The sequence below is a fragment of the Trachypithecus francoisi genome, unplaced genomic scaffold (genome assembly GCF_009764315.1).
Source record: "Trachypithecus francoisi isolate TF-2019V2 unplaced genomic scaffold, Tfra_2.0 Contig01440, whole genome shotgun sequence".
Classification (NCBI taxonomy): Eukaryota; Metazoa; Chordata; class Mammalia; order Primates; family Cercopithecidae; genus Trachypithecus; species Trachypithecus francoisi.
The window spans coordinates 18,618,889-18,637,965 of NW_022681431.1; the positions used below are offsets into that span (position 1 = coordinate 18,618,889).

General features: G+C 37.6%; 1 protein-coding gene and 1 long non-coding RNA gene across 2 annotated transcripts in view; one reads left to right on the forward strand and one right to left on the reverse strand.

The window, feature by feature from the left end:
• Window positions 1-3,801, reverse strand: part of TEX15 (testis expressed 15, meiosis and synapsis associated) — a 69,437-nt gene extending 65,636 nt beyond the window's left edge. Inside the window, exon 1 of the mRNA XM_033230326.1 lies at window positions 3,659-3,801. Within this exon, the coding sequence (XP_033086217.1) occupies window positions 3,659-3,794 (136 nt within the window). The 5' untranslated portion in view covers window positions 3,795-3,801. The remainder of the gene's footprint in view (window positions 1-3,658) is intronic.
• A 1,398-nt stretch (window positions 3,802-5,199) lies between these two features.
• Window positions 5,200-18,495, forward strand: LOC117092193. Its single transcript, XR_004440665.1, has 3 exons — window positions 5,200-5,499; window positions 16,049-16,128; window positions 18,278-18,495. It is a non-coding gene; the product is annotated as an uncharacterized LOC117092193 (long non-coding RNA).
• Window positions 18,496-19,077: the final 582 nt, after the last annotated feature.

The window sequence follows — 19,077 nt, forward strand, 5'->3', positions numbered from 1 at the left end:
CCCAAGGGATTCTAAATCATGCTGCTATAAGGACACATGCACACGTATGTTTATTGTGGCACTATTCACAATAGCAAAGACTTGGAATCAACCCAAATGTCCACCTGTGACAGACTGGATTAAGAAAATGTGGCACATATACACCATGGAATATTATGCAGCCATAAAAAAGGATGAGTTTGCGTCCTTTGTAGGGACATGGATGCAGCTGGAAACCATCATTCTTAGCAAACTATCACAAGAACAGAAAACCAAACACCGCATGTTCTCACTCATAGGTGGGAACTGAACAATGACATCACTTGGACTCAGGAAGGGGAACATCACACATCGGGGCCTATCATGGGGAGGGGGGAGGGATTGCATTGGGAGTTATACCTGATATAAATGACGAATTGATGGGTGCTGACGAGTTGATGGGTGCAGCACACCAACATGGCACAAATATACATATGTAACAAACCTGCACGTTATGCACATGTACCCTAGAACTTAAAGTACAATAAAAAAATAAAAAAAACAACAAAAAAAATAAAATAATGCTCCTCTAAAAGCATGAGTCAGAAAGTATTCCTTCTACTTGTATCTTCTGAAAGAGATTGTAGAGAATTGGTATAACTTCTTCCTTAAATATCTAGTAGCACTCACCAGTGAACCTATCTGGTCCTGGTGTTGTTTTGGAAGGTTATTAGTTATTGATTCAATTTGTTTAATAGATAGATTTAGGCCTATTCAGATCATATATTTCTTCTTGTGTAACTTTTTGCAGATACTGTCTTTCAAGGAATTGGTACATTTCATCTAGGTTACCAAATTTATGGGCCCAGAGTTGTTCATAGTATCCCTTATCCTTTTAATGTCCATAGGATCTGTAGTGATGTTTTGATTTCTGATATCAGTAATTTGTGCCCCCCTTTTTTTTCTTAGTTATCCTGGCTAGAGGCTTATCAACTTTACTGATCTTTTCAAAGATCCAGATTTTCACTTTGTTGATTCTTTTTCTATTAATTTCCTGTTTTTAATTTCATTCATTTCTGCTCTAATTTTTATTATTTCTTTTCTTCTGCTTATTTTGGATTTAATTTGTCCCCTCTTTTCTAGTTTCCTAAGGTGTAAACTTAAATTACTGATTTTAGATATTTCGTTTTCTAATGTATGCATTCAATGCTATAAATTTCTTCCTAAGTACTGCTTTTGCTTCATCCTACAAATTTTGTTTTCCTTTTCATTTAGTTCAAGGTATTTTAACATTTCTCTTGAGATTTCCTCTTTGATGCATTTATTATTTAGAAGTATGCTGTTTAATCTCAAAGAATTTGGGTATTTTCCAGCTATCTTTGGGTTATTTATATCTAGTGCCCCCTACTTGATCATCTTAACTCCACTGTGGTCTGATATGGTTTGGCTCTGTGTCCCCAACCAAATCTCACCTTGTAGCTCCCATAATTCCCATGTGTTGTGGGAGGGATCCAGTGGGAGACGACTGGATTATGGGGGCAGGTCTTTCCTGTGCTATTCTCGTGATAGTGAACTGGTCTCATGAGATCTAATGGTTTTAAAAACGGGAGTTTCTCTGCACAAGCTCTCTTTGCCTGCTGCCATTCATGTAAGATGTGCCTTGCTTCTCCTTGCCTTGTGCCATGATTATGAGGCTTCCCCAGCCACGTGGAACTATAAATCTATTATAAACTTCTTTATTTTGTAAATTGCCCAGTCACTAGTATATCTTTATCAGTAGTGTGAAAATGGATTAATACATGGTCTGAGAGGTGACTGCATGATTTCTACTATCTCTTTTTTTTTTTTTGAGACGGAGTCTCGCTGTGTCGCCCAGGCTGGAATGCAGTGGCGCGATCTTGGCTCACCGCAAGCTCCACCTCCTGGGTTCACGCCATTCTCCTGCCTCAGCCTCCCAAGTAGCTGGGACTGCAGGTGCCCGCCACCACGCCCGGCTAATTTTTTGTATTTTTAGTAGAGACAGGGTTTCACCGTGTTAGCCAGGATGGTCTCGATCTCCTGACCTCGTGATCCGCCTGCCTTGGCCTCCCAAAGTGCTGGGATTACAGGCGTGAGCCACCACGCCCGGCGATTTCTACTATTTCAAGTCTCTTAACACGTATATTATGGCCAAGGTATGGTCTATCTTGGTGAGTCTTGGGTGTGCCTGAGAAGAATGTCTAACATGCTACTGTTGAATGGAATAGTCTACAGATGTCCATTATATCAAGTTGATTGATGGTATTGCTGAGCTATGTCCTTAGTGATTTTCTGTCTGTTGGCAATACGCCCATTTCTGATAATGGGGTATTTCCAACTATAATAGTAGATTTCTCTGTTTCTCCTTGTAGTTCTCTTAGTTTTTGCCTTTTTATTTTAATTAAATTATCAGTTCTAAGTCTTGTATTCGATTATTACATATTTCATTTCTTTGATGAGATTTTCTAGCTTTTCGTTTGTTTCAAAAGTGTCTGTAACTGTTTGTCCAAATATCTTTATGGCAGCTGCTTTAAAAGTCTCTCAGTTAATTATAGTTCCAACACCTGTGTCAATCTTGATGTTGGCATTTGTTATCTTTTCTCATTCAAGTTGAGATTTTCTTGGTGTGTGTTAGATGAGCGATTTTTATTATATCCTGGTCAACTGGGGCATTTTTATGAGACTCTGGATTATGTTTAATCTTGCACTTCACCAAGACTTTACTAAAACTATGCTGGCAGGAACAGTGGCTGGCAGGGAAAGGGGAGCACTGACTCTTTACTACTATGCAGAGGTGAAGTTCTGGCTTTCCACAGGGCTTCCATTTACACGCTGGGGAGTATCCTGTTACCACTGGAAAGGGCTGGAAGTCCATGGTCCCCACTTATCCTCCACCAACATTGTAGAAGGAGGCCTTGTTACCGCTGGATGTGGTGGAGGTTCAGGCTCTCCACTTTGTTCACTGACTCTAACCCTAGTGGAAAGGGCAACTTATCACCACAAAGCAGGGGTAGATATCAACTGCCATTGCAGGAGCAGGATGATGGCAGGGAAGAGAATGCGTTATTGCTGTGTGATCCTACTTGGATCACCACTGGCATCATAGGGAAGGAAAGGGGTACCTTGTTCCTGCTGGGTAGGGGGTCAGAGTCCAGGATCCCCACTCAATCTCCTTTGACATCACCCCAGTGGGAAACAGGAGGGGTATATTTAATGTCAAACAGGTTTCCAACTTTCTAGGCTGCCCCCTTCTTACTCCACTGGCAAGAAAGAAGAGGTTTTTCTTGGGGCTTCTGGGGGAGGTCTGCACCAGGGGGCATTTCTCTTGTTGGGGGCATCCAGTCTGAGATATGGAGGAAACAAAAAGAAAATCCAGGGAACTTACTGCTATGTCATTCTCTGAGTCCCAAATTCCTTAGTTGGTGTGTGTTCTCCAGTTTTGAAAGTCTTCTCATATTTGTTTTATAAAAATGTCCAGGGATTTTAGGTGTACTTTGTAGGAAGATGCAGAACATGCATCTATTCTATTTTGTGTGGAAACGTTAAGTACATGTATGTTTAAGGAATTAGAGACCTGCATTAACCTAATTTTATATAGAGTTAAAAGATGAACATAAATTAAGAATCAGAGAAATACAGTAATAGTTACTAAAAAAGTTCCCAACTTCCACAGAAATACTACCTTTCTCAGCTCTCCTCCTGATCTTAGGAATGGTGAATTTCTTCAAAGGATTGACTTCACGAGTATTTAACATGGGTTCGCTAGTTGAGCTCATTTGCCACAGTGTATTCTGTTTAGCAGTTTCTTTCATTTCCATTTTGTTGGTGGCCTAAAATCAACCCAAGGTTATTAAGCAAAAGGTCAATAAATACATAAAAGGCAATGGCAGTACAATCATTTAAAAGTTCAACAAAATAGTAAAATGTTCTTAGTCAACTGTCAGAAAGTTTCCATCTCAATTTGTCAGTTACCCAAAAAAGAAAATGAGTTTACACCTTTGGTTTTTGTATATCAAAAATATCAGCTGGGCACAGTGACTCACACCTGTAATTCCAGCACTTTGAGAGGCTGAGGTGGGCAGATCACTTGACACTAGGAGTTTGAGACCAGCCTGGCCAACATGGTGAAACCCCATCTCTACTAAAAACACAAAAAAATTAGCTGGGCGTGGTGGCACATGCTTGTAATGCCAGCTACTTGGGAGGCTGAGGCACGAGAACAGCTTGAACCCAGGAGGTGGAGAATGCAGTGAGCTGAGATCACTCCACTGCACTCCAGCCTGGGTGACAGAGCAAGACTCTACCTCAATATATATATTTCATATATATATTTCACACATATATATTTCATATATATATTTCACACATATATATTTCTTATATATATATGAATTTTTGTTTCTAACGCATTGTTTCCTTGTAATTCATGTAACTGTAATTAGGTAACCAAAAGTCTCCCTGCTCCTGAAAAGCTCAAAAACTTACAGCCATAACAATTTTTATACACATTTGGTAAAATTCTTACCAAATACTCGATTTTTTCTTTCTTTTGAGACAGGGTCTCTCTGTGTTGCCCAGGCTGGTTTTGAACTCCTGGGCTCAAGTGATCCTCCTGCCTTGGAATCCCAAAGTGTTGGAATTACAGGCATGAGCCACCATGCCCAGCTCAAATATTCCATTTTCAGAAAGCATTTTTTCCTATACATTTCTGTGACGAAAATGATACTCTCTTTAAATCAAAATCTCTGGTTTCAGAAGAAACTTCAAAAAGCTGTAAACCAACTATTGCTGACTATTCCTACAGTTGATGGCCAACAACAGCCAATTGCTTATTGACTACTGCTGCATAGTATCATTCTATAAATGCTTACGACATCATATATTGCTATACCAGAAATAGCAAAAATATTCCTCCCTTCCTTTTTCCCTCTCCTTTCTCTCTCTCCCCAAACTCCCCTGCAACCTCCATCCCCTGCCAAATATTGATTCTTAACCTCTTTAAGTAGAACTCAAACAGGATTTCAAAAGACAGCTATGGAGTATACACACAAGGAAATATATATAAGCAGGTTTTTTCATACCATTTCATAACATGGTTAATGGCCCTCCTGACACCTATCAACAGCTTAGTTTAAACATTAGATCACAATCCAAATTAAAAGATGCCAAAATTCTACAGAAGGATCACAAAGGATAAGGTTCTAAGAAGGTTCACAGTGCCCTCCTGTTCTTTATGAAAGGTGATCTTGCAATCTCCCAATCAAACATGGATCAGGGAATGAAAAAGACCTCTAGAAAAAAAGAGAAGCCAGCCAGCCCTTCTTCCATTCAGCCACAAAGACACTAGTGGATTACTGCTTTCTAACAAGAATACTCCTAAGATGCACCAGCTCTAGAGATACTTGTCAAGGCTGCCATGTTCACCTCACAGTTTAGTAAGAGAAGAATGGAAAATAGTTTAGAATGTCTTATGCAATAAAAATCTCTTCAATTAGTCATGATCTGTAACAACAGCACATAAAGGTAAAGAACAATCAGTTGAATATACTTTACTTGAACAGCCAAGTGCTGAGACAATCCTCAAAGCACAATCCTCAAAACTGCCTTTAACTACAGTTAAATTACATATTTGGTTTAGGGGGCTGAGGTGGTGGGTGGATCATGAGGTCAGGAGTTCGAGACCAGTCTGGCCAACACAGTGAAACCCCGTCTCTACTGAAAGTACAAAAAATTAGCCGGGTGTGGTGGTGTGCGCCTGTAATCCCAGCTACTCTGGAGGCTGAGGCAGGAGAATCACTTGAACCCAGGAGGCGGAGGCTGCAGCAAGCCAAGATCGCCCCATTGCACTCCAGCCTGGACAACAGTGTGAGACTCCAGCTCAAAGAAAAAAAAAAATTACATACTCAAGAAAGCTCGATGATTTCAGCTATAGGGTTTCTCTAGCATAATTTACTAATAAAGGAAAGATATATGAAGTTCACTTCTGTTCCTCAGAGCTTACTTAGGATAATACTTTACCACAAAAAGCTAAGTTTACAACTAATGAAAGATGAATAATCAGGACACAATGGTATTCAACATCCTTCATTAAATAAGTTGTGCTCAGCAATTTTTCAGTTATTACCTTTTAAGCAGGAATAACGTCTCTTTAACTTCAACCATGTTAAAGTGATAACTTCATGTATTTTTTTTTTGGTTTGGGTTTTTTATGGGTGGGATATTAGACCTTTGATATATATTTCTTTATGCTCATGTATCACAGGCCTACAACCTTTATATTTATATGTTACATATTACAAATTATATCATATGAAATAGTCCTACAAATATATATATTTATGTATTATTTATTTATATACATATATATACAAGTAAAATAAGGAAGTTTGAATTCTGAGGATTCATGCTGAGGCTGTCTTCTGGAGTCCTGGGCTATTCTAGATAGAAAAAGAAATCAATTATAAAACATTCATGAATAGTTAATGTACATGGCAATATACATAAAGTATATATATAAAATATACAATATATATTATATATAAAGTATATACCATATACTTTAACAGATATTCAAAATAAAGAACAAAGTAACCAAAGACAAGTGTTTGCTAATAATTTAAACATCTATTTACATAGGTTTTAAGAGAATGTACGTTATGAACAACTTTAGGCCAATACATTTAAATATTAGAGAAAAATAATTCTTAGGAAAAAAGCTACCAAAATTGATTCAAGAAGAAACAAAAACAATGAATAATCCTGTTACTATTAGGAGGAAATTAAATCAGTAGAAATTCAAACAAAAGTTAAATAAAAATGATAATACATCATAAATCAGCTGAGTTCATCTCAGAAATGCAAAAATTTGCCATTTTCTAGCTCACTTACCACTCCCTCCTCAATCTACTTTGATTTCTACTTCCATTACTCCACCTAAACAGCGATCCTCAAAGTCATCAATGATTATCCACATCAGTCATTTGTGCCTCATGATTTATTTGGCTTCTCTCTGTTTGATACTCTTGACCACTCTGTTCTTGAAATAACACAGCTTGCCAGACTTCTATGACTTCATAATCCTGATTTTCTTGGTTTCTTAATAACTCACCTTTCTGTATCTAGCCTTTATTATTTACTAATTTTTGCTTTAAAGAAAATATTCTTTCCATTTTTATCTTTTAATATTTCATCAAACTTAACCTTTGAAAACATGGTAAATAAAAATAGAAACTTGTGGTTTTAGTTAGCATTTAATTCATTATCAGTGACATTGAGCTATTTTGTTTTTTCTGTGAATCACTCGTTCTTATCTTTTTGTCCATTTTTTTCCCACAGAGAAGATAGTATTCTAGTTAATGATTTATAAGGACTCCATATACAAATAAGTTAGTTTTGTCTATCATATGTATTTTAATATTTTTGCCTTTTAATTTTGTTTGTTTCTATGTGAGGAAGATTCCTCACATAGAAAAACTAATTTTTGTATAGTCTCATTTCTGAATCTTTTTTTTTCCTTTGAGACTAGGTCTCACTAGTGTTGCCCAGGCTGGTCTCAAATTCCTGACCTCAAGTGATCAATTATGACATGGGGAATTCTGGTTTGTCCTCATTGCACCGTGTGGGGTGAGTGAGAGCGCCATCATGGGAAGATGCCAGCTAACTGCACACAGATTTTTGATCCTCATGCCTCAGCCTCCCCAATGGCTAAGTAGCTAGGATTACAGGCAAATGCCAACCATGCTTGGCTAATTTCTCAATTTTTTATTACACATCATTACCAGGAATATATAAGAGTTCCACTTTCTCCATATTCTTATCAACACTTCATGTTGGTAGTCTTTACTTTCTGCCAACCTGACAGGAGCAAATGATAACTAATTGCGATTAGTTTGCATTTCCTCTCCCCCCACCCTTTTTTTTTTTTTGACAGTGTCTTGCTCTGTCACCTGGGCTGGAGTGAAGTGGCGTGATCTCAGTGCACTACAAACTCTGCTGCTTGGGTTCAAGTGATTCTCCTGGCTCAGCCTCCCAAGTAGCTGGGACTACAGGCATGTGCTACCACGCATTGCTAATTTTTGTAGAGACAAGGTTTCACTATGTTGGCCAGGCTGGTCTCAGCTTCCTAACCTCAAGTGATCTGCCTGCCTCATTCTCCCAAAGTGCCTGTGAGCGTGAGCCACTGAACCCAGCCCCCAATTTTTGAGAATGATCATGTACTGAGTATATATACTGGTCATGTGTCCACATCTGCATTCAAGCTTTTTTACCCACTTTTCTATCAGTTTAGTCTATGTATTTGCAAGAAATCTTTATATGAGATATTATCTTTTTTGCTAATTACATTTATTGCAAATAATTCCCCCTACTTTTAAAAGTTGTATTTTCATTTTCTAAAAGAGGTATGTTTAAGTTTAGTCCCAAATATGAATATTTTAATTTATATTTTGTGCTTTCATTTTTGCTTTTGATCAACTTTAAGAAATACTTCTCCCCAGGCTGGGCACAGTGGTTCACGCCTGTAATCCCAGCACTTTGGGAGGCTGAGGTGGGTGGATCACGAGGTCAGGAGATTGAGACCATCCTGGGTAACATGGTGAAACCCCATCTCTACTAAAACTACAAAAAATTAGCCGGGGCCTGGTGGCAGGGGCCTGTAGCCCCAGCTACTCGGGAGACTGAGGCAGGAGAATAGCGCGAACCCGGGAGGCAGAGCTTGCAGTAAGCGGAGATTGCGTCACTGCACTCCAGCCTGGGCGACAGAGCAAGACTCTGTTTCCAAAAAAAAAAAAACATATACCTCTTCCCAAGATCATAAAGATATCCCATATATTTTCTTCTAAAACTTTCATAGGTTTGTCTTTTACCTTTAAGTCTTTATTTTGCCTCAAATTCATTTTTTGTCTATGGTAAAAAATAAAAGTTCAAGTTTTCCATGTGAATATCAAACTGCTAGCATTTTGTTTTAAACAACCTTTCCTATTCCTACTTATCTGTAAAGCCATCTCTGACATAAACCCATTTTCTACATATGTATGAATTCTGGGCTCTGTGCTCTGTTTCATCGGCGTCTTTCTGTATTCATGCATCAACACCATATTGTAACAAATCTTGATACATGCTTTAGCAAAACCGAAAGAAAAAAAAAACAAATCTTGTTCTTCCACAGCCTCTTTACACTTATATACACATTTTAAATTAGGCCTATCTAAGAATAAATTTTGTTTAGATTTTAACTGGAACTTCACTGAATCTAGTGATCAATCTTAAGATAAGTCATGTTGTTATATTAGCTTTCCTATCTGTGAACATGGTATTCAGGTCATTAATGTCTTTCAAAAGTTTTATAACTTTTTTCTCTGAGGGTTTTTACACTTCTTTTAAAGTATTTAATCAAAAGTACTTTATAATTTTTATGTTACTATATACAGTATCTTTAAAAGTTATTTTATTCACTACTATGTTTAAAATGATGTTGATACTGATAATAAAAATGGCTAACACATGTATAACACTTACCAGGTACCAGATACTTTTCTAAGTGCTTTAGATATATACTGATCCATTTAATCTTCACAATATCCCTATCAGATACCCTTATTTTAAATTAGAAAACAAAAGTGCAGGAAAGTTTTTTTTTTTTTTTTTTTTTTTTTTTGAGACGGAGTCTCGCTCTGCCGCCCAGGCTGGAGTGCAGTGGCCGGATCTCAGCTCACTGCAAGCTCCGCCTCCCAGGTTCATGCCGTTCTCCTGGCTCAGCCTCTGGAGTAGCTGGGACTACAGGCGCCCGCCACCTCGCCCAGCTAATTTTTTTTTTTTGTATTTTTTAGTAGAGACGGGGTTTCACCGTTTAGCCAGGATGGTCTCGATCTCCTGACCTCGTGATCCGCCCATCTCGGCCTCCCAAAGTGCTGGGATTACAGGCTTGAGCCACCGCGCCCGGCAGGAAAGCTAAATAGTATGTCCAAGGACACAAAGCTAGGAAGGGTGGAATCTGGAATTCAAAGCTAGGCAGTGTGGCACCAGAGTGAATGCACTCAATCACTAGGCAAATGACTCTCCAAAACCAATTTCTATATATTGGCTACCCAGCAACCTTGTTAAGCTCTTATTAATTCTAATAATTTATCTTTATTAACAGCCATATCCTCTACGAATAATGGACTGTATAATGACTTATGGTTTTGTGTCTTCCCATCTGATTCTTATGCTATTTATTTCTTGTACCTAGTACAATGTTGAATATAAGTAATAATGGCAGGTATCTTGATCTTGCCCTTGATTTTAAAGGGAATGTTTTAAATCTTTTACAGTTTAATATGATAAATTCTATTTTTTAGTAGACATGCTGCCATCAGGCTTAATTTTCCTAGGTACAAATTCTAGAATGACTGCTACTTTCTCTCAGCACTCTGAAGATGTTATCACCTCCAATATAATTGTCATTCATTTATGAGCAATCTTTTCCTCTGGCAGCTTTTAGTATCTTCTTTGTCTCTTATGTCCTGCATTTTCATCATGATGTTCTAGGCTAAGTACTTGATGAACTTCTTATATCTAACTTTTGGTATCTTTCAACAATTACGTGAAATTCTCAGAAACTTTATTGTTAAATACTGCTGTGACATCATTCTGTTTCCTTAGTACAGAACTTCTATTTACCTATGTTCAAATTTCTACCTTTATTCTTCATGTTTCTTAACCCTCTTTCATATCTAAAAATAATATAATGTTTCTTCATATCTAACATCTGGTTCACTGACTCTCTTCAGCTAGGTCTAATCTGCTTCTGGTCCATTGAGTTTTTAATTATTACTATTTCCATTAATAAGGGTTATATTTGGTTCTTTAAAAAAGTCTGCTTCTCACATTTTAAAGCCTTTCTCATTTCTTTAAAAATATATTGTATTTAAACTGAGTGTGATGGTTTACACCTGTACTCCCTGCTACGTGGCAGGTTGTGGTGGTAGAATTGCTTGAGCCTATGACTTCAAAGCTCTAGTGAGCTATGACTGTACTCCAGCCTGGGCAACGTAGCAATGTAGCAAGGAAAAAAAAAAAAACTCTGTCTCTAAAAAAACGCTGTATTTGATAATTCCAAAGTCTTAAGTCTCAACTCTGCTTCTCCTATTTTGTGTGTGTGTGTGTGTGTGTGTGTGTTATCGTTTACTTATAATACCTGGCTTCCTACATGATTTATATATATTATTAATTCGTTCACTATTTCCGTAACTCATATTCCTTAAAGCTTGGAACAGGCATGAAGACAGACATCTAAGAACAATAAAATAGGAAAAAGAGTTCCAAGATAAACTTTCACATATATGTGAAATGATATTCCACAAGGGTGCCAAGACCATTCAGTGGGAGAAAGGACAGTCTGCAACAAATAGTGCTGGAAAACTGGATATCCATGTGCAAAAGAATGAAGTTGGATTCTTACTTTAAACCATGTACAAAAATTAACTGCAAATGGATCAAAGACTAAAGATAAGAGTTAAAACTATCAAACTGTTAGAAAAAAAAAAAATAAAGAAAAAGCCTAATGTGAAGGTATTGGGAGGTGGGGCCTTTAGAAGCTGATGAGGTATTAAAGGTGGTGCCTTCATGAAGGTACCCTTACAAAACAGACTGTAAAGACCTCCCTCGCTGCTTCTACCATGTGAAGATGCAGGGAAAAGACAGCTGTCTGTGGACCAGCAAGCAGTCCCTCACCAGCTATCAAATCTGGCAGCCCCTTGATCTTGGACTCCCCAGTCTCCAGAACTGTGACAAAGAAATTTCTGTTGTCTATAAGTTACCCAGTTTATGGTATTTTGTTACAGCAGCCTAAATGCACCAAGACAGAGGATTTTTAGAAGATCTCCTATAGGTTAGTTTGAACTGATCTTTAGTCAGCAAGAGCATAATCAAAAGAGCATAATCTGTATGGTAAGCTGGAAAAGGCCCATATCAAAAAAATATATGTAGTATAATGACTTAGAAGTCAACCTTGCACAAAATGGCTGCCAACAGTGAGCCAAGATCGTGCCACTGCACTCTAGCCTGGGCAACAGAGCGAGAGTCTGTCGCAAAAAAAAAAAACAAAAAAAAAACCATCAACAAATGTCTGTTGAATTGGTGATAGTGGTACCAAAGGGGTAAAGTTAAATAACACATTGCTTTTCATGTACTCGAAGTCTGAAACCAAGCTTTGTTGAAGGGTCAGAGGATGCCCCTAAGAGGTTACCAGTAAAATCCATCTATTAATAATCCTCTTATTGGACTTAAAGAATGTTGCTGACCTTTCTCTACCAATTAAGGCAGGAGCATCTGGTTAAGCATTAGTTATTTTGTTGTTGTTGTTGTTTTTTTAAACAGAGCTCAGACTCAACACCTATGAAGCCATTATGTGACATTCCATTAGGTAAATGTATAGATTATTCAAGGGTTTACACGTCAACACTTTTTGAACACATACTTTTTTTTTTTTTTAAATTTCAGACAGAGTCTCACTGCGTCCCCATGCTGGAGTGCAGTGGTACGATCTCGGCTCACTGCAACCTCTGCCTCCCAGGTTCAAGCGATTGCCCTGCCTCAGCCTCCCAAGTAGCTGGGACTACAGACATCCGCCACCACACCTGGCTAATTTTTTGTATTTTCATAGAGACGGGGTTTCACCATGTTGGTCAGGATGATCTCAATCTCCTGACCTCGTGATCCACCCACCTTGGCCTCCCAAAGTGCTGGGATTATAGGTGTGAGCCACTGTGCCCAGCCACACACACACATTTAAAGAAAGTTCAATTTCATCACAGTGACTTGTGAAGTTCTATCTTTCATTTTTTCTCAAATCCTTTAATGTGAAGTTTGACTATTGGTACCTTGGAACTTGGGAGAAGAGTGGAACATCTGGAATGCCTAAATGCAAGACAATAATGACCCATAAAGTTTTTAAAAATTTCCCCTCAATCTTATACATAGGAGGTAGAAGTTATTTTAAAAGAGTGTTTCTGGGTTATCTCCATCCTCTTTATATTAAATGAATAGAAAACTAGAAGCCAAAGAGCAAAGAATGCATGGCAGTTTTATCATGCTTTTAATTTTATTTAAAATGGCTATTAGGACTTAGGCCATTTTTCATTTCTTTTCACTCATCTTGTTTACTTTGCCACTGCCAAATCTGAGTCTTTTAGAAAGACATTAACAAATTCTGTTGGAGAAGATGAACCATCTATTCAGTCTACTTCCTTAGAGGGCATTAGTGTGATCCAGAGACAAAGGCTCACAGCAACTACATAATAATTCCAGTAGTTACCTGGGCTCACTATCAGAACCACACAATTAAAAAAAAAAGTCAACATAACTCCCAAAAAGAATGCCCCCATTCTGCTGATACTTGTTTTACTTAGGTTTAAAAGATTTGGATAAGCAGAACCTGTGTGCTTCTTAGAATCAGTGCCCATATTGACCACTGTCTCAGAAAGATATGCACTATCAAAAGAAAGCCTCACCATTAGACTGCACTACACATCTCTAAATCCTTAAAAATTTATAGTAAAACTGTAGTAATTTAAACTATTTGGGGAGAATAAAAATCTTAGTATCTGGATAAAAGTAACAAATATATTATGAAGTGCTAACAAATAAAGCCTCTTCCAGATTTGTTTTGAAGACCCTAAGACTGAAAGCAATTTCCCCCCCAATGCAAAAAAGTCTAGAACTGATCATAGAGACCAGTTAAAATATGGGGGGTGATGGGAGGGTATCTAAATGATCAGGGTCAATCAGTGACAAGCAGCTAAAGATAACCTGGCTGGGAAATTCACACCCTTTTGATTTAACAAACCAACCTTTCACTTCCCTTCCAAATTGTCTTTACAAAATCGGGTTGAAAAAAAATTGTGAAAGGATTTACGAAATAACAGAAAGTATTCTGTACAAGAAGTCAGCAGATGTAGGTTTCTTGTCCTGATTCTGCCACCCATTAGATGTCTGCTCCTAAGCTTTACTTTGGTCATTTGTGTTTCAGTAACGCTTAAAGCTGTATTGTAAACTGTAAAATGTTTTGCCTCCTCCTAACACCCCTCTTCCTACCACTTTCAGGCTCTATCTACATTTTCTCTGTGGTTCCACATATAGGCGTATGCAAGAAATTGTACACTGTATGCAAGCCGATGCCTTAAAAGTTAGATAGCCTCATTACGTTGAAGAGTCCCAATTCCTCCTCTATCTTTCCAATTACTTAGAACATTTATTTGCCTAGAGTATTTCCTTCCATGACTATGGTATTTTTGCTTTTTAAATGTCAATAGTGGGTCCAATTCCCGTCCTCTGAGAGTGAATTTCATCTTTAGAATCAACCAAAAATCATTTAAAACCCATAAGATTAATATGTGGGTAACTAAATGCGACAATACCACTATTGACTAAAAGTATAAAAATTTTAAGAATCTAAAAAGCAATTAATTCTCCTTTAAGAGTCAAGATCTCACTCTGAGATCTCACCCAGGCTGGAGTGCAGTGGTACAATTACAGTTCATTGTAACCTTGAATTCCTGGGCTCCAGCGATCCTTCTGCCTCAGCCTCCTAAGTAGCTAGGATTGCAAGCACATGCCACCTCACCAGGCTAATTTTTATTTTATTTTTTGAAAGATAAGGTCTTGCTATGTTGCACAGGCTGGTCTCAAACTCCTCACCTCAAGCAATCCTCCTGCCTCTGCCTCTCAAAGTGCTGGGATTACTGGCATGAGCCACTAAGCTGGGCCTCATTTTCTTGCCCTGCTTACATATTGGTTCAAAAAGTAATTCCAAACCTTGAATACCACAAATGTTCTAAGCAATATTTGCATATTGGCTTGACTTTCAAATTAGTTATTGAAAGTTGCAATACATTGTACCCTAAATTAAGGTCAATTATGTATGGGACAATATTCTGTACTGTACTACAATTTACCCATTTTTCTATCTCCAGCACAAAGTATACTTCCTTACAAAATAAATACCTGCTATGGTCTGAATGCTCGTGGCCCCCGACACTCACACGTTGAAGCCTAAACATCAGAGTGATGGTATTAAGAGGTGAGGCCTCTGGAGATGATTAAGTCTTGAGAACAGTAACCCTCATGAATGGGATTAGCATACTTATTAAAGACCCTCAAGGGAGCTAGCTAGCTCCTTCCACCATGCAAAAACACAATGAAAATGCACCACCTATGAGAAAGCACCTATCATCCCAGACACTGAATCTGCCAGCACCTTCATCTTGGACTTCTCTGCTTCCAGAACTGTGAAAAATATATTTACGTTGTTTATGAGTTACCCAGTTTATATTACGTTGTAGTGACCCGAGTAGATTAAGACAGTACCCAATAAGTATTATCATCAAGAATAAATATTTACATACTTTAAAGTATTCCAAAGTGTGATAAAAGACACTCTTCATCTATCTTCTTTATTGCCAAATTATTTATAAGTCAATTGTAAAGTAGTTAAAAGAAATCAAGTTATAAATAAAGCAGTAACAAAGCCATTATTTGAAATACTTACCACTCTCTTCAGTGGTATCTAGCATCATACAGTCATGATCATTACTCAGTCCATACATGAAAACTGATAAGGGAATATCTACAAAATAAAAATAAAAACAGAAACATGTAGAGAATTATGATTAGAAGCTCCCCCTGCCCAATACTTATCTCTTCATTGTCCTCTCTATTCATTTTTTTCTTCCTGGTTTCTGCCTCCCTTTCACTCCTGTTTCATTCTGGGGGAGGGAGCTGTTTTCTGCATATTTCAGTTCCTTCTCTCATGCCTTTTCCTTCCTCCCTCTTCTTTCCCTCCTCTTTTCTCAATAAGCTTTTCTCTTTTTCTTCCCTTCAGTACATTCTCATCTGCTACCCAGAGTCCCAGTGTCAGCTCACCAATCTTATGCAGTTCTAGTTGGGAAAACCACCTGTAATGCAGCAGATGAGCTTGCTCTAGTGTTTTTACATACAGCACAAAACATTGATTTTTAGTAAATCACTGTAATTATGATACATACTACGCACAGTATAGGTAGCTTATATATAATATCTCATTTTATCTTTACAGATTGATGGTATTGCTCTCATTTTCAGATGAGAACAACAGACTTAGAAAGTTTAAGAAACTTATCTGAGGTAACCAAACTGGTAAGTTGGTTTTCAAGTTCAGGCTTGATGCTTAACTATGGATCTAAATCACTGCACTATTCAAACTCCGTTCTTTGTGTGTGTGTGAGTGAGACAGTCTCTCTTGCTCTGTCACCCAGCCTGGAGTGCAGTGGCATGATCTCGGCTCACTGCAACCTCCGCCTCCTGGGTTCAAGCGATTCTCCTGCTTCAGTCTCCCGAGCAGCTGGGATTACAGGCATGTGCCACCATGCCCAGCTAATTTTTATATTTTTAGTAGAGATGGGGTTTCACCATGTCTGGAACTCCTGACCGCCAGTGATCTGCCCGCCTCAGCCTCCCAAAGTGCTGGGATTACAGGCATAAGCCATCGCACCTGGCCCCAACTCAGTTCTTAAGTTTCTTTCTAGAGGCATTTAAACCTTAACTCTGACTGTATGCACCATGGAGACAACAGAAAACTAATTAGTCCAAATCCTAATGAACTATTATAATTAGCTTTCATGTTCCTGTGAAGTTAGACAACTTTTAACTTATTTCTTGATTTCAAGATAATACTACTGATTATAAGGTGTATCTCTATATGGTACTAATTAATATATTTAAAATGCTACGCTATGCATTTTCAAGAAAAGATAACTTTTATTGGTGAAACATTGAGCAAAATTTGAGATTTACTCCAAATTCTAGATCTTTTTTCTTTTCTCTAAGTTAAGCATCCAAAAAAAGGTCAAAGGGTATTTAAAGTAGACACTGTAGATTGCTCTTTGAAAATATTTTAGAACTCATCATATAAATAAAAGAACATCTTATCCTTTACTGACTTACTAGTTGGTGCGTATTTTACTCAAGTGCTTTAATTAAGTGTCACTGTCTAAGAGACCCAAAGAAGTAAACGTAGAGAATAAAAAGAAACAATCAAGGACAAATCTAACCATGCAATATCAGGGTAATTAAAATGAGAGACTGGCATATAAAAATAAAATGCCAAATAATTTGGGAACCAGAAATTCTCAGTACTATGATAGTGATGGTCCATCTCTCTCACCAGCATTCACATAAGGATATCAGTAATAACATGAAATATTTACAACAATTACATGGGTAATATGAAAACTGATGACTAACGACATTTCTATGTCTATTGTAATTATAGTAAGTTGAAAGATAGTTATAGTAAGTAAGTAATTATAGTAAGTAATTATAGTAAGTTGAAATATAGTAATTATAGTAAGTTGAAAGATAGTTTTTAAGTTAGTACATTAATAAGAATCTGAAGCAAACTTGTAAGTTAACACAACTGTCATGTATAAGAAAAGAAATGTGGCTTGAGGATGTTACCAATTGTCTTTTAATCTGATCATGAAAGTTCTCAAGGGAGGATATCAACACAAAGACACTCGCATGGAGCTGTTCCAGACTTTCTGGAATGGAAAAAGAGTGGCAAACAAAATCCCTGCAATAGGAAAAAGAAAAGTTGGCTACAGGACACAAATTACAGAGCCACACCAACCACAGGTTTTAACAAAGAAGGTACTGATTTGGTAAATCTTTCTATAATTCATGGGTGATATTCCACAAAAAGAAAAACTAGTGCTGGGCATGGTGGCTCATACCTGTAATCTCAGCACTTTGGGAGGCCAAGGCAGGAGGCTTGCTTGAGGTCAGGAGTTCAAGACCAGCTTGGGCAACACAGTGGGACCAAAAAATTAAAAAATTAGCCAGGCGTGCCTGTAGTCCCAGCTACTCAGGAGGCTGAGGTGTGAGGATAACTTGAGCCTGGGAAGTCAAGGCTGCAATTAGCTGTGTCTGCGCCACTGCACTCCAGCCTGGCTGACAGAACAAAAGACTGTCTCAAAACAAACAAACAAACAAACAAAAAAGGAAAAGAAAAACCAAAATGGTCTTCAATAGTTTTTTTCTCTACCAGAAGCTATCCAGTAGAGTAACTATCAATTTAATCTGCAGGAGATTAATCTGCACAGGAATATAGTGTTTGCATAGGTACGGTTGAAAATATTTAACTAAAGTTCCTATTAAATACAAGAAATCTGTATTGATTAATATTTCAATTTTTCCTTAAAACTACTTGTTTAGCAAGAAAAAAAAAGGCTTACAAAAGAGTTTGGAAAAAAGCCTAAGTTTCATCTCTTTTTAATCTCTGTTTCAGGAGATGCTAAAGATGTGTTTCATAATAAGAATTCAAGTGACAAGGAGTCAAGTCTGTAACAACTGTGTTTAGCTATGAGGAAAAAAACCAGAAGAAATGCCCATTTCCCATTCTTCAGAAAATTGTATGGCAGGATAGAAAACAGATAAACAATATCAACTCAAGCAACGTATGTTTGAGTATATAATACTATTAGAAAAATTAAGCTTGAAATAAAAAGAAACAGAAGCAGAGAAATGAAGTAATCAGTGTGGCAAGAGTTGGGTAAAAATCTATTCCGCTCAAACTCAATTATTTAGACAAGTAAGTTTGAGTAAGTTTTCAAAGTCTGAAAAAAGTCTTATGTTCAAAGAGAATATCTTAACTTCTGGAATATGGAAAGGCACAGAGCTAGAAAAAACCACTACTGACAAAGTTTGTCACCTGGGCATGTCCTATACTTCCTAATTATAGATCACTGGCTACGCAAGCTGGGGGACACCTAACAAGCACATCATGAAATTACCTGTATTTCTGGTCTAGTCAACTAGGGGAAGTGGTTCTCAAACTGTGGTGCCTAGACCAGCAGCATCAGCACAACCTGGGAACCTGTTGGCAATGCAAACCCTCTGGCTTCATCCTAAATCTACTGAATCTGGAGGCTGGGCCCAGAAATCTGTGGTTTGACAAATTCTCCAGGTGATTCTGATGTAAGATAAGTTTGAGATCCACTGGTCTAAGATAATTCTGAGGAAGGCATACTAATCAGGTACATAAGAACTATTTTTTCTTCCTTTTTCCTCCTTTTTTTTTTCTTTTTC